General features: G+C 49.0%; 1 protein-coding gene across 2 annotated transcripts in view; it reads right to left on the bottom strand.

Annotated features, from left to right (window-relative positions):
* The window catches only part of IRAK2 (interleukin 1 receptor associated kinase 2), a 58,325-nt gene that overhangs the window by 25,614 nt on the left and 19,944 nt on the right, over window positions 1-12,767 (bottom strand). Inside the window, exon 3 of one of the 2 annotated variants that reach the window (XM_007451545.1) lies at window positions 5,979-6,125. The exons of the other annotated variant lie outside the window; for it this stretch is intronic. Coding sequence (XP_007451607.1) covers window positions 5,979-6,125 — 147 coding nt within the window. The remainder of the gene's footprint in view (window positions 1-5,978; window positions 6,126-12,767) is intronic. 2 annotated transcript variants of the gene reach the window in all.

Genomic DNA, 12,767 nt, shown 5'->3' with positions numbered 1-12,767 from the left:
CAATAACCAGCCTCCCAGGGCAGAGGCAGGAGAAGCCTGCCTCAGTGGGTTGGGAGATCAAGGAGGGCCTCACAGAGGAAGGAACACTTGACCTGAGCTTCAAAAAGGGGAAAACATTTGCAACAAGTAGCTATGACGTAGGGAGGGCACCGAGGCCGTGGAACCGGCCCACGAGGAGGTGTGGCAGCAGGAAAGCCCAGGCGCGCAGTAAACATTCCGGGCACGCTTAGTTAGCACACACTGACAGCATTCCCAATGCTTCCCTGAGCTAACTCATTTCACGCTCATAATAGCCCCAGGAGAGAGATGCCAGTATCATCTACTCTTCACAGGTGGTGAAACTGAGGCACGGAGGGGTGACCCAACCTTTCCAAGGGCGCCCAGTCAGTGGCTCCAGAGCCTGTGCTCTTAACCCCTTAGTCAGTATAGAAGATTCACAAGCGAGGTGTGGCTGGAAGGGTCAGGGAAGAGTCAGGTTAAAGAGGGTGGCTTGTCTTCACATGAAGATTAATCTGAAGACTAATGGGGCAGGTCTGGGGTCTGCAGGTCAGGGCAGGTGCAGGCCGGGAACCAGACAGGCCACGTAGCTGAGCCACATGAAAGTGGACCTTGACCAGAAGCCTGAAGCTTCAGATGTCACCACTGGAAATACCCAAGTGGCCCTACTGCAGGGCTGGCCTCTGAGTAACAGGGGGCCGGCCCTTCCAAGGGAAACTGACTTTGACCCAAGGGTTGCTGGCCAAACCCACCTGTTTCAAGTATTTCTGGCTTACCTCATCAAGAAAGGAGTGATTAATGTGGACCTTTGACCATAAAAAACATTAACTCAGAATACTGAAAATGTATTCTGAGTTAAATTTCAAAATTTCAAATATTTGAAATATATTTCAAATATGTTCAAAAATTTCAGTATTTCAAAATACTGAAAACAGCACCATGGTCAAACTAGAATCAGCCTTCCAAAACTATTAACCACGGCAGCTGATAAAACAAAACTCACCTGATAGAAAGCCTGAGGCTTCCATCCTCTCAGAGGAGGGGCCACCCTAAGCCCCTCTCCCTGCATTGTCTGCTGCTTCTAGAGTCTTTTGTTTGTTTGTTTTCTTTTTTTCACATTTTCCAGCATTGGCGATATTTGAAAGGACTACACTTGAGAAGGTGCCGTGCTGGTACACCCACACTGCACCAGCAACCCCCAGAATGGGGTACTAACAACAAACACCCCTCCCCAAAATACACAGGTGCGCACACACATTCACACACACGCTCTTTGTCTCTCAGTACACTACAACTTAAACTGACCTTTGGACTTCCCTGGTGGCGCAGTGGTTAAGAATCCGCCTGTCAATGCAGGGGGACACGGGTTCGATCCCTGATAGGTTCGATCCCTGATCCGGGAAGATCCCATATGCCACATAGCAACTAAACCCGTGCGCCACAACTACTGAGCCCACACGCCGCAACTACTGAAGCCCGCGTGCCTAGAGCCCAGAGCTCCACAACAAGAGAAGCCACTGCAATGAGAAGACCGTGCACCGCAACGAAGAGTAGCCCCCGCTGGCGCAATTAGAGAAAGCCTGTGCACAGCAACAAAGACCCAACGCAGCCAAAAAATTTTTTTAAATATATAAACTGAGCTTCAGGGTAAGAGCGATAGCTCAGCCACGGGAATTAAACCTTTGGCAAAAAAAGGAAAAGATAAAACCAGAATAAATGGATAAAGAAGATGTGGCATATTTATACAACAGAATATTACTCAGCCATAAAAAAAAAAAAAAATGAAATAATGCCACTTGCAGCAACATGAATGGACCTAGAGATTATCATACTAAGTGAAGTAAGCCAGGCAGACAAATAGCATACATCACTTACATGTAGAATCTAAAAAAAATGATACAAATGAACTTACATACCAAACAGCAATAGACCCACAGACACAGAAAATAAACTTATGGTTACCAAAGGGGAAAGGGTGAGGGAGAAAGAAATTAGGAGTTTGGGATTAACAGATACACCCTACTGTATATAAAATAGATAACCAACAAGGATCTACTGCAGAGCCCAGGGAACTATACTCAATATTTTGTAATAACCTGTAGGGGAAATTTATATATATATATGTACAACTGAGTCCCAGTGCTGTATACCTAAAACTAACACAAGTAGGGAAAAGAATCTGAAAAAGAATAGATAGATATTATACGTATAACTGAATCACTTTGCTGTATACCTGAAACCAACACAACACTGTAAATCAACTAAACTTCAATTAAAAAAATACAAAGGTAAAATAAAAAACAAAATAACTAAAACCAGCAACGTGCTACAGACCAGCTGGCAGCCCTCTGGTAACCGACCAGAGCCCAGCTGTTCACTTAAATCCATCCGCGCATCCGCATGCAACCCAGGCCGTGCTTCCCGAGGCTGCTCCCACCCCGACTCCCCACCCCTGGTGACTGGGTGCGGAGGGGAGACTGCCTTGCAGTAAGGCTCCTGGCCACTGCTGCTCCAGTGGTGGAGGCCTCCACCCTTGCCCTGCCTTCTCTTGGGCGCAGCTCAATACCCTTGGCCTGAGTCACCCAAACTGTGGTCACAGTCATCCATCTCCTAGGTGTAGGCCGTGTGTCTGTGCTGTTTCACAGTGAGTTACTTGATGTTTTCTTTCAATCCACTCCAGTTCACGTATTACATATTCGGCCTTGAAATCCCTAGTTTTTATGCATGTGATATATTCTCTGCCTAACACCCGTGTTCCATGTACCACTGGGGACAGACACTCTACACTCTGGGAACCGCTGTTCCAGGCCAACTTGACTTCCCTCCTGCCTCTTTCCTGGAGTTCTGCTCTATCTGCTCTCCCCGCCCCAGGGCTGACCTCAGAGCAGGCTGCACACACGGTCCCTCATCCTCTCCCACTGCCCAGCAAGGCCAAGGTCAGCGCTAGCCTCACACAGCCATGATTCTCTGGTCTGATTGATGCCTGGGGTTTGCTCTGGGGGCTGCACCAGGCCTCTCAGTGTGGGGGGATCGCTGAGGTCTGCTCTTGTGACACAGGAGGGCTACTAGGGGTGGCTGAGTCTATTTATTCCTGTGGTTTGCGGAGGGGGAGCGGGGAGAGGGAGTGGAATTGGAACCAATACCGCAAGGCTGAGAAATCAGATAAGAACTAGCCCTTGCTTCCACTCATGGAAGGCCTGGGCCAGGGAAGACAGTGGTCTACACAAATGTCATTTCCAAAACACTAAGGGTTAACCCTTCACGGTGCCATTTCCCACAGAAATCTTTCTAGAACGTTTGCTTTCTCAAGCAGAATGCACCAAGTCTTGTCCTGCTGAGCTGCGTCACTGCAGGCGAGAACAAAGAACACGCAATGTTTCTGCATCTCCTTCGGGGTTTTCCGGATCCTGCCCTGTGGCTGGCAGTGGGTCGGCCTCTACAGCTTCCCCATCTCCTTCTTGGCAGCAGACAGAACTGAGCTCAAGTCCTCGCTCTGTCATTACTAAACATTTGACCTTGGGTGGGTTGTGCTTCCTTTCTTTAGCTTTCTCAGATGTAGAAAAAAACCCAAAAAACCAAAACACAGAGATAGTCCATTCTTTGTAGAGTTCTTGTCCAGATTAAAAGACATGGTATAAAGCACAAAGATCAGTCTCTGGTATATGTGGGGTACCAAGGCTGGTAAAAGTATGTGTAGATTAAATCAATTCTGATGGACAGACGATGGCCTCTCCCATAGGTAAGGCTTTGCAACAGTTATTTCAGCCACTCAGAGCCCTTTTATCTGAAATCTAGCTTTGAGCATCTGTTTAAGATGCTTAGAACCTGTCCATGGCTCATCTGCTCGTGTATTTTCCTTCTCCATGTCTCTCCCCACTACAGAGGTTACGATGTGGGCTCTGGAACAACTCACCTGAGCTGAATCCCAGTCCTAACGCTTGTTCAGCCATGGAGCTCTGGCAGGCTATGTCTCCTTCCCCAGCTATCAAGAGCCCCCTCCCTGGGTGGTCAGGCTGATTCAGTGACAGCCGGCACCATTCCTCCCTGTGTGTGCCCTCCTCCCCAGCCTCCATGCCTCCATGTTCTCCACTCCTACGAGATAATCAGCTGGAACTCTGAGCCCAATGGAACCTTGGATTTTCCCAAGAAAAGACTGGCTTTGGGTTATCTGATGAAATTAATGATGATACCCTTATTTTTAGTTTAGGCAAAGATAGACAATCAACTTCCTGTCTCTCTACAGATTCTATTTATCGTCCTGACCTGTCTGGGCACATGTCCTCCCAAGTGCCATTCAAGAAAGCGGAGGGTGCAAAGGCTGGCAGAGACACAATGATGCTTGTTTTCATGGCAGTCTAGATAAGGAACCTCTGAAGGAGCTGCGATACCAGTAACCTCGTCCAGCTTCACCAGCACTCCCCTAGAATTTCTCTATTTTATTATTATCTTTCCCGTTGGCCATCGATCAGTATCATATTAGCTTTAGGACCACTTCCCCTTATCTTTAATTGCTGATCAAAGTTCTGCTTTTTTTTTTTTTTTTAACTCTTTAGCTACAGGAAATAATTTAGACTCCTTGGTCTAGGATTAACTTTCCAGACTCAAGCTATCTGGGGTGCCTGGAATGTTCCTAATATAGGCTAACGTTTAATGAGCACCTACATGGTGGCAACACCAAGGTGTATGATTCCTAAGCACACACGATGATGTAGGAGGTTAGGAATTATTATTCTATTATTATGCGCATTTTACAGATGAAGAAAATGAGGTACAGAGAGGCTAAGTCATTCTCCTGCTGGAAAGGGCAGAGTTGGAATGCAAATATGGGTCTGCCTGATGCAAAAGCCCATGCACGCGTCTCTCAGCCGACGCTGACCCTGGCTTTGGGAGCCACGTCAACGGATTTGGGAGGTTTCATGGATTTGGGGTATCCGGATTTCCACTCATGAGGCTGCAGGAGAGAAGAAGGTGGGCGGGGCTCCAGGGGAGAGGTGGGGAGGACGGCATGAGGAGCGGGTACCCCTCGGGAAGTTACCCGCAGGCTGAGTCCTTCCATCATTTGGCAAACTGTCCCCCAGCCCTTCCCTGGGCACAAGGGGCTGGAGACAAAGCTGAAGTGCGCTGAGAGGCTTTGGGGTAGGGGTGTGTGCAGCGGTTGAGGATATAAGCGTTCAAATCACATGGCTCAGATGCCTGTGCTGGGGGCTTGGGGAACCACAGGTAAAATACCTGGGCTCCGTAGCATATGACCTTGGCAGGCTGTTTAACCTCTCTGTGCTTCATTTTCCTCATCTGTGAAATGGGGAGAAAAACAATACCAAACTCATACAGTTAGTTGAGGGTTAAATAGCTCAACTTCTTGAAGGGCTTAGAACAGTGTCTGACACATAGGAAGTCCCCAGTTACTGAGTTTCTTTTTTTCTTTTTACAAAAATGGGCAACTTCCCTGGCGGACCAGTGGTTAAGACTCCGTGCTTCCACTGCAGGGGTCACGGGTTCAACCCCTGGTTGGGGAACTAAGATTCCCACCAGCTGCGCAGCACAGCTATAAAAAAAAAATAATTAATAATAACAATTAAAATACACCTCGCTGGGAATTCCCTTGTGGTCCAGTGGTTAGGAATCCGCGTTTCCACAGCAGGGGGCACGGGCTCAATCCCTGGTCGGGTAACCAAGATCCCACATGCCGTGCAGAGCAACCAAAAAAAAAAAAGAGGTAATAGACGGTATATATCCTTTTGTCGTCTGACATTTTAACTTTTTAAACTCAGTATATCGTGAGCATATTTCCATGTATGTATACAGACCTACATCATTGCCAGCAGGATTTTATTGTCACCACCATCTGTGGTTAATTTTGCCATCCACATTTGTTGTTTCCAATTTTTTCTATTATATGCTGAACTAAATATCTTTATAGATAAAACATTTCCTTATATAAATCTTCTTTAAATTAAAAAATTAAGTTAAATTAAAATTACCTGGGCCTGGAAAGGTGGCTGGCCTCATGGGCTGCTCCGTTTCTTGTTCATCCTCAGCGTTTCTTACAGAAGCTGCCAAAGGCTTTCCTGGCTTCACTGTATCCAAGAAGTCTGGGATGGAAGACTTGATTTCAGGAACTGATTTCCCTGAAATGAGGTGGGAAGAAAGCAAGCTATTATCATTCAATGAAGGGGGCTCGCCATCACCAGGCTGGGTCCAGAAATCAGAGACCTTGACCAGAGTCTTGGCTGGGCCTCAAGTTCACGATGTTCCCCCCGAGAGTTGTTTTCCCTTCTGGGCCTCGGCCTCCCCATGTGTAAGGTGTAGCTCTTGGACCCGACAATGGTCCAGCTGAGACACTCTGTCAGACACACCTGACTTCCAGTCCTACCTGCTGTGTGACCTTAGACAAGTCACTTTCCTTCTCCTCACCTATGAAACAGAGAGATGATCATCATGATAACATGATAACATCTGCTTGCCTCCCTCACAGGGCTGTTGGGAGGGGGGGAATGAGAGTACAGACATGAAAGGCCTCTGCAGACCACACGGTTCCCTGAACACATGGGGAAGTCAAAGATCTCCACCCAGCTGAGTCCCTAAGTCGAGCCCCTAAATATAAAAGTACTGGCGGTCCTCCAGCTTCCCCTCTAAGAGCAGTGGAGACATGTGCATCCTTCCCTGTTTTAGAGATGGGAAGCCTGAAAATAGCAGCCACGTCAACTGCCAGCCGACAATGCACAATGCACGGCCAGGCACAGCTCTGCACGCAAGCAATCCTCACAAGGTCCTTCACTGCAGCCTGGTGGAGATGAGGACCCTGAGGCCTGAGCAGGTTAAGTGGCTTGTCTGAGATCACAAAGCCTGGTCAGGCAGGACCGGCTGAAAGAGCCTGGTGGAGGTCACCTGTTTTTCAAGAGTAATCACTTCTTTGCATTGAACTGGGAAACCCCAAAGGTGCCAGAGGGTGTGTCTCCACCAGCTTCCACAGAGCCTGCTACGAGTGAACCTGCTTCCTCTCCCTTCCCCCCACCACTGCCATCCTCTCTCCAGGATAGTCCCGGCCTCCAGCTCGAGTGGCCTCCAGAGCCCTCCCCAGGCTGCATCTTGCTAAAATACAGACCTGGCCTCACCACCTCCCTGCTTAAAGCCTTTACGACTCCCCACTGGCAGGATAAGGCACACACTCTTCACATGAATCCTCCTATCTCCCCACTGCCTCCCAGACCAAATCCAAATTCTACAGCCCTGCATTCAAGGCCCTTCACCCTCTCTGGTGGTGAGAGGTGGACCCATGTTTGAGAACCGAGAAAACAGAGGGCACTGAAGTGCGGGGAAGGCCAGCCCACTTGCTCACTGTCACATGGGCACCAGGTGGGGCTGAGACAAAACACACACTTCCAGGCTTTGAGTCTCCAGGAGCATTTATTCCAACAGGTAAAGAGTGTCTCTCTTTCTCAACAAAACCGATCGTCACCACAGAACCAAGCACGGGACCAAACTTCTCAAATCCAGGCTTCGGGACTAGAACAATATTAGCAACGCTTCAGTGAATGGCGCTACAGTGTGCACAGCACGACACAGATTTATTTGATTTTCCTGACAACTTCTGATGGCTAACAGAATTCTCTGCATTTTATTTTTGAGCATATTGAGGCTCAGACGGGTAAAATGGATTGTCCCAAGTCAAAGAGCTGATGGGATTCAAACCTGGGGCTGGTTTCCCTGGCATCCGGTCCGGCAGAACCACTCACATGGCCACTGTCCTCGGCATCCCTACTCCCCTCTGCAGATAGGCCCCGACTGAGGAACAGCAGGACAAAGGGTACGAGCAAGTGAGGAAAGGCCAGAGGGAATGCACAAAAGTAACCAGAAGGCCGAATGGGGGGTAGTGGGTGACTTTTTCCTTGTTTCCTTTACTGACATACTGTTCTTTTAAATGGAACTATCTTCTAAAAGAATTAGCAGCGCTTAGCTGTTCAGAGTGCAGGCTCTGACCTGACACCAGCTCCCTCACCTCCCAGCTGTGTTTGCTTTGGATAACTTCCATGAGACTCAGGGAGATAGCACATGTTAACCAATTAGCTCAAAACATGGGAACTTCATTGGTGGTGTTGTTATCATACTTTTAAAATACCGGGTCACCTCTTAAACAGCCCAGAGTGGGTGTAAGGAGCGCAGTTCGGGAGTCTTTCCGTTTTCATTTAACACAACTCCGCATCATTTACACTTTTTTGTTGTTTTACTGTATTTTCTTTAAATCGCGGTAAAATACGTTTAACGTGAAATTTATCATCTTAATCATTTTAAAGTCTACAGTTCAGTGGCATTGCGTGCGTTCACACCGCTGTCCAACCACCACCACCATCCATCTCCAGAACTTCTTCATCTTCCCAAACTGAAACTCTGCCCTCATTAAACATCAACTCCCCCTCCCCGTTCCTCCAGCCCCTGGCAACCACCGTTCTACCTTCTGTGTCTATGAATTTATTCATTTAAATATTTTGACTTGTGTTGAGTTTTTTTTTCGCTTTAATAGTAACTAAAAAGATGTATGTGGATATCCACGATATGGAGAGGTGTTAACATATTTTTAAATTGAGATATAATTGACATAGAACATTATATTAGTTTCAGGTATGTATCATAATGATTTGATATTTGTACGTACTGTGAAATGATCACCACAGTAAGTCTAGTTAACATCCATCACCACACATAGTTACAAATTTTTTCTTGTGACGTGGGAACTTGTAAGGTCTACCCTCTTAGCAACTTACAACTATGCGAAATACAGTATTGTTACCTCCAGTCACCACGCCGCACATGACACCCCCTGTACTTATTTATCTTGTAACTGGAAGTTCTGCCCTTTGACCCTCTTCACCCATTTTGGGCCTCCGCTCCTCCTCTGGCAACAACCAATATATTGTTGACTGACAATGAAAGAGGATATATAATGTGTTACCCAGGGTTTTGGTTTTTTTTTGTAAAATATGTGTAAAAGTATAGAAGACATCTACATATGAAGAGAAAAAGAAGCTGAAGGATATACAGGAAATGCTAACTGTGAGCATTTCTGGATGGTGTGATTATCAAGGACTGTATAATTGTGGGCTGGGGGGGCTATTTGCATTTGGCAGAATCTTTCAACAGTGATCATGTATGTATCAGTTGCACAGTAAACTGTTTCTTAAGAAAAAAGTCAGTAAGCAAGCTTGCTCAAACAGGGACTAGAATGGAGTCTTCCGATGAGGGTGAGTCGCCAGAAAGCAGCTGAGCAGCAGATGCAGGGCCCGCTCGCTCCTGGATTTTGCCACTGATTGTCTAGGACATGCCCTTGACACCTTCACTGTGTGTGTCCTCACCCCCAACCCTAGGGGTAGCAAGCAGGGAACCGGAAGCTCAGGGAGGCGGGGTCCCCTGCCGGAACCAATGGCTGTGAGCAGGATTTACAGCCCCTGTGGGGACCCCGGAGGACACACATTTCGTTTCTCCCCACCTGGGGTCCTCAGGCACCATGTGCCCCCAACCCAATCGCCTCAGGGAGAGGCCCTTCTGGCCCAAACTGGGATCCCAGAAGCGAGGCTCCTCCCCAAGTGCAGCCCTACCGGCAGGACTCACAGACTCCCACGTCTCTGCTCACGTAATGCACTGCTCTCCACAGGCACAGGGTGACACCGTCCCTCGTGCACAGTGACAGCTTTGCCAGTGAGAGTCACTGGCAGTGAAGGCTGACTCGTGAGAAGATCCAGGGCAGAAGCAAAGACCCCAGGCAGAAGGGGTCCCAGTGCCACTCTGAGCCCCTCTTCCCCCCTGCCCTCCCCTCTCTGGCCCAGGGAGATGGCCCCTTGACGCACCATCCCTCCACCAACTGCCTCAGTTGGGGTCCCACCCGTGTACCGCAAAGGGCCACGTCCACGCCATCCTCATGATGACATCTGTGTATGAGACACAAGGGCAGATGTGACTCCTCTGCGGCCGCAGCTCCCCTCACGTCAGGCAGGCCGGGCCTGCTGGTGAAGGGGACCCCAGACAGCCCACCACAATAGGAGGTGTTCCTGGCTGCATCAGCTTCTAAAGGTGCCACCTGCACCCCAACTGCCTGCGTCCCCAGAATAAGCAGCACTTTCCCCCATCCAAGGCCCGGCTGAGCCTGTTTCGTCATCAGACAAATGGAAGTGAAGGTGATGGTCCTGGCCTGACCTAACTTCAGTGTCCTCTTCCTTTTTTCTTTCCCTTTCTGCACAGATCTTTGCCTCTCCATCAAGACCTATGTGGCAGGAATACCAAAGCCACCCACCCATTTGTGGCTGACCTCCCTGGCCTCCACCAACAGGGGATAGAAAAGCCTTCATTATGTTCTCAACCTAAGGTGAGTCTGCAGTCACAGACAGGGGCCTACAGCTGGCACCATGGTCCATGCAAACGTGTGGGATTGGGGCACATGCCCGCCCGAGGAGGGAACAACCCAGCGGGTGCCAGCCTGAGACGGAGCTTCTCAACGCATTTCTGCTGCAGCGCCCCCTCCCACCTAGTCACACACGAGGGCCCCACCCAGCCACAGAGGCCAACGTCAGGCCTGCAGTAACAATCAGATGACAAGCTTCAGTTTCCTGTGAAACTCCCGTTTCAGCCCTCCGTGGGTGTTCAGACGCAGACAGTAAATAAGAGGCATAAACAGGACACATCTTCATTTTGACTCTTAGGTTGCCGGTGCCCGATCTTAGTTGGAAGGCGCAGGGCAGGCCTTTGCTTGCCTCTTTTCCCACCAGCAAACCCTGAAGAGGGAGAAACTGTGGCTTTTCTGCCCTTAATGCCTGGAAGCTTACCCCTGATAGCTGAGCGGATACAACACCCACTCCTTTGGGCCGGTACATAAACCAGAGTGCCGTGGAAATAAAAATAGAACATGGAGGGCAGGATGGAGCAAAGGAGGACAAAATGTTCATGAAAAAGGGTCGTGACGAGCTTTAAATCTCACGAGTTTCCTGTGAGTTTCCTGTCTGCCAAGGCCAGGACCAAAAAGCAAGCCGGTTACATCATTTATTCCTATGACTGATGTACGGAAACAGCCTCATGCTTCCAGGACAGCACTCTTTCTTCCGCTGGAATCTCACAAAGATTCCATGCATAAAGTTAATTCTGCAGGATCATGAGATCCAAAAATAGGAATCGTGATCATAGAGTAGAAGCGAGAGCAAGTGTGGGGAAGTTTCCAGAGCCAGCCTTTCTAATCCTAGGTGTACGCGCAAGGACAGATTTCTTAACCCTCTGAGCTTCATTTGCATCTTCTGTGGAGTCAGAATACTTATAACCCCTCTGTCCCAGAACAGTCCCAGGACTCAATGGGACCAGATACAAAAAGCAGCTGGGCCAAGGCCAGGACACAAACTGTGACATAGTCATCCTCTGTCCTCTGTCCTCTCTCCCTACCCAAAAGAACCTCTGATCCCAACTTAGGGTCTCTGAAGGAAGCAAATGGGGTGGATGGCTGTATCCAACAGTTTAAACCCTCGAATGGGGACTTCCCTGGTGGTGCAGTGGTTAAGAATCCACCTGCCAAGGCAGGGAATACGGGTTCAATCCCTGGTACAGGAAGATCCCACATGCCGCGGAGCAACTAAACCCGTGCACCACAACTACTGAGCCTGAGCTCTAGGGCACGCGAGCCACAACTACTGAGCCCACGCGCCACAACTACTGAAGCCCACGAGCCTAGAGCCCACGCTCCGCAACAAGAGAAGCCACTGCAACGAGAAGTGCGCACACCACAACAAAGAGTAGCCCCCGCTGGCTGCAACTAGAGAAAGCCCACACGCGCACAAAAATGAAGACCCAACATAGCCAAAAAAAAAAAAACCTCTAATGGACACATGACGCTCAGTGGGCAGTGGCAGGGCCTTGAAGGTGCAGTGGCCTTCAAGGGGATGAGTAATACAGAAGCCCAGCTAGACCTGCTTCCGCCCGCTGTGTGGTTGGCAGCCAGCCTGGTCACACACAGGAGGACAGGCGGCTTGGAGTTCTCCCTGCCAGGGCCCCTAGGGACGGGAGGGGATGCCAGTGCTCGAAATAACAGCTTCAGTGTCTGTGGGCACCAAGGGGTTGATGCATTGGTTCTCAGATCAATTAAATCAGAGTCTGGATGCTTTCGAAAGTTCCCTGGGTGAGGCTGAGAACGACTGGCTTAACCCAGAGTGATGAGGGTTGAGTTTCTGGCACCAGGGGACAGAGAAAGCGGGCAAAAGCATTTCTCTGTGCTCTCTCCACGGTTCCCAGGGGACGATGGGCCTGATTCCTTTTTCTCTCTGCTTTGTATTTTCAGGATGTCCCATTCTCTCTAATGAGCACAAGAGCCCAAAGATGAACTCAGGGCTTCCAGCCCGCCATGCACACCGCAGCCAGGCTCACGGGCAAGGGAAAAGCTCCAAATCTCATCCGACAAGTGGGAAGAGGAACTGTACCCTACACCCCCCGAGATGATGAAATAAGTAAGTGCTCAACAGTTATAAGCTACCATTGTAATTTACTATCATTAGGATCATCACCCCTGAGTCTAGGTCAGGCTTTTTTTTTTTTGTCCTAAGTGCTTTCCCAAAGGTGTGGCCTATTGAATTCAGAGGATACCTCTGGGGAGAAAGCCCAGTTGCTCTCTCTAGGTTATATTTCAGTAAAGTGAAACCTGAAATAGTTCTCTTATTTACATGTTGTTTACTGAGGCCCCGCTTCCTTTGGTCAAAAGGCTTATGTGTGCTGGGCCCTTGGCAGAGGGGCCTGGGGTCTCCTCG

The sequence above is a fragment of the Lipotes vexillifer genome, unplaced genomic scaffold (genome assembly GCF_000442215.2).
Source record: "Lipotes vexillifer unplaced genomic scaffold, Lipotes_vexillifer_v1.1 scaffold261, whole genome shotgun sequence".
NCBI lineage: Eukaryota > Metazoa > Chordata > Mammalia > Artiodactyla > Lipotidae > Lipotes > Lipotes vexillifer.
This window is presented reverse-complemented; position numbering and strand designations above follow the sequence as displayed.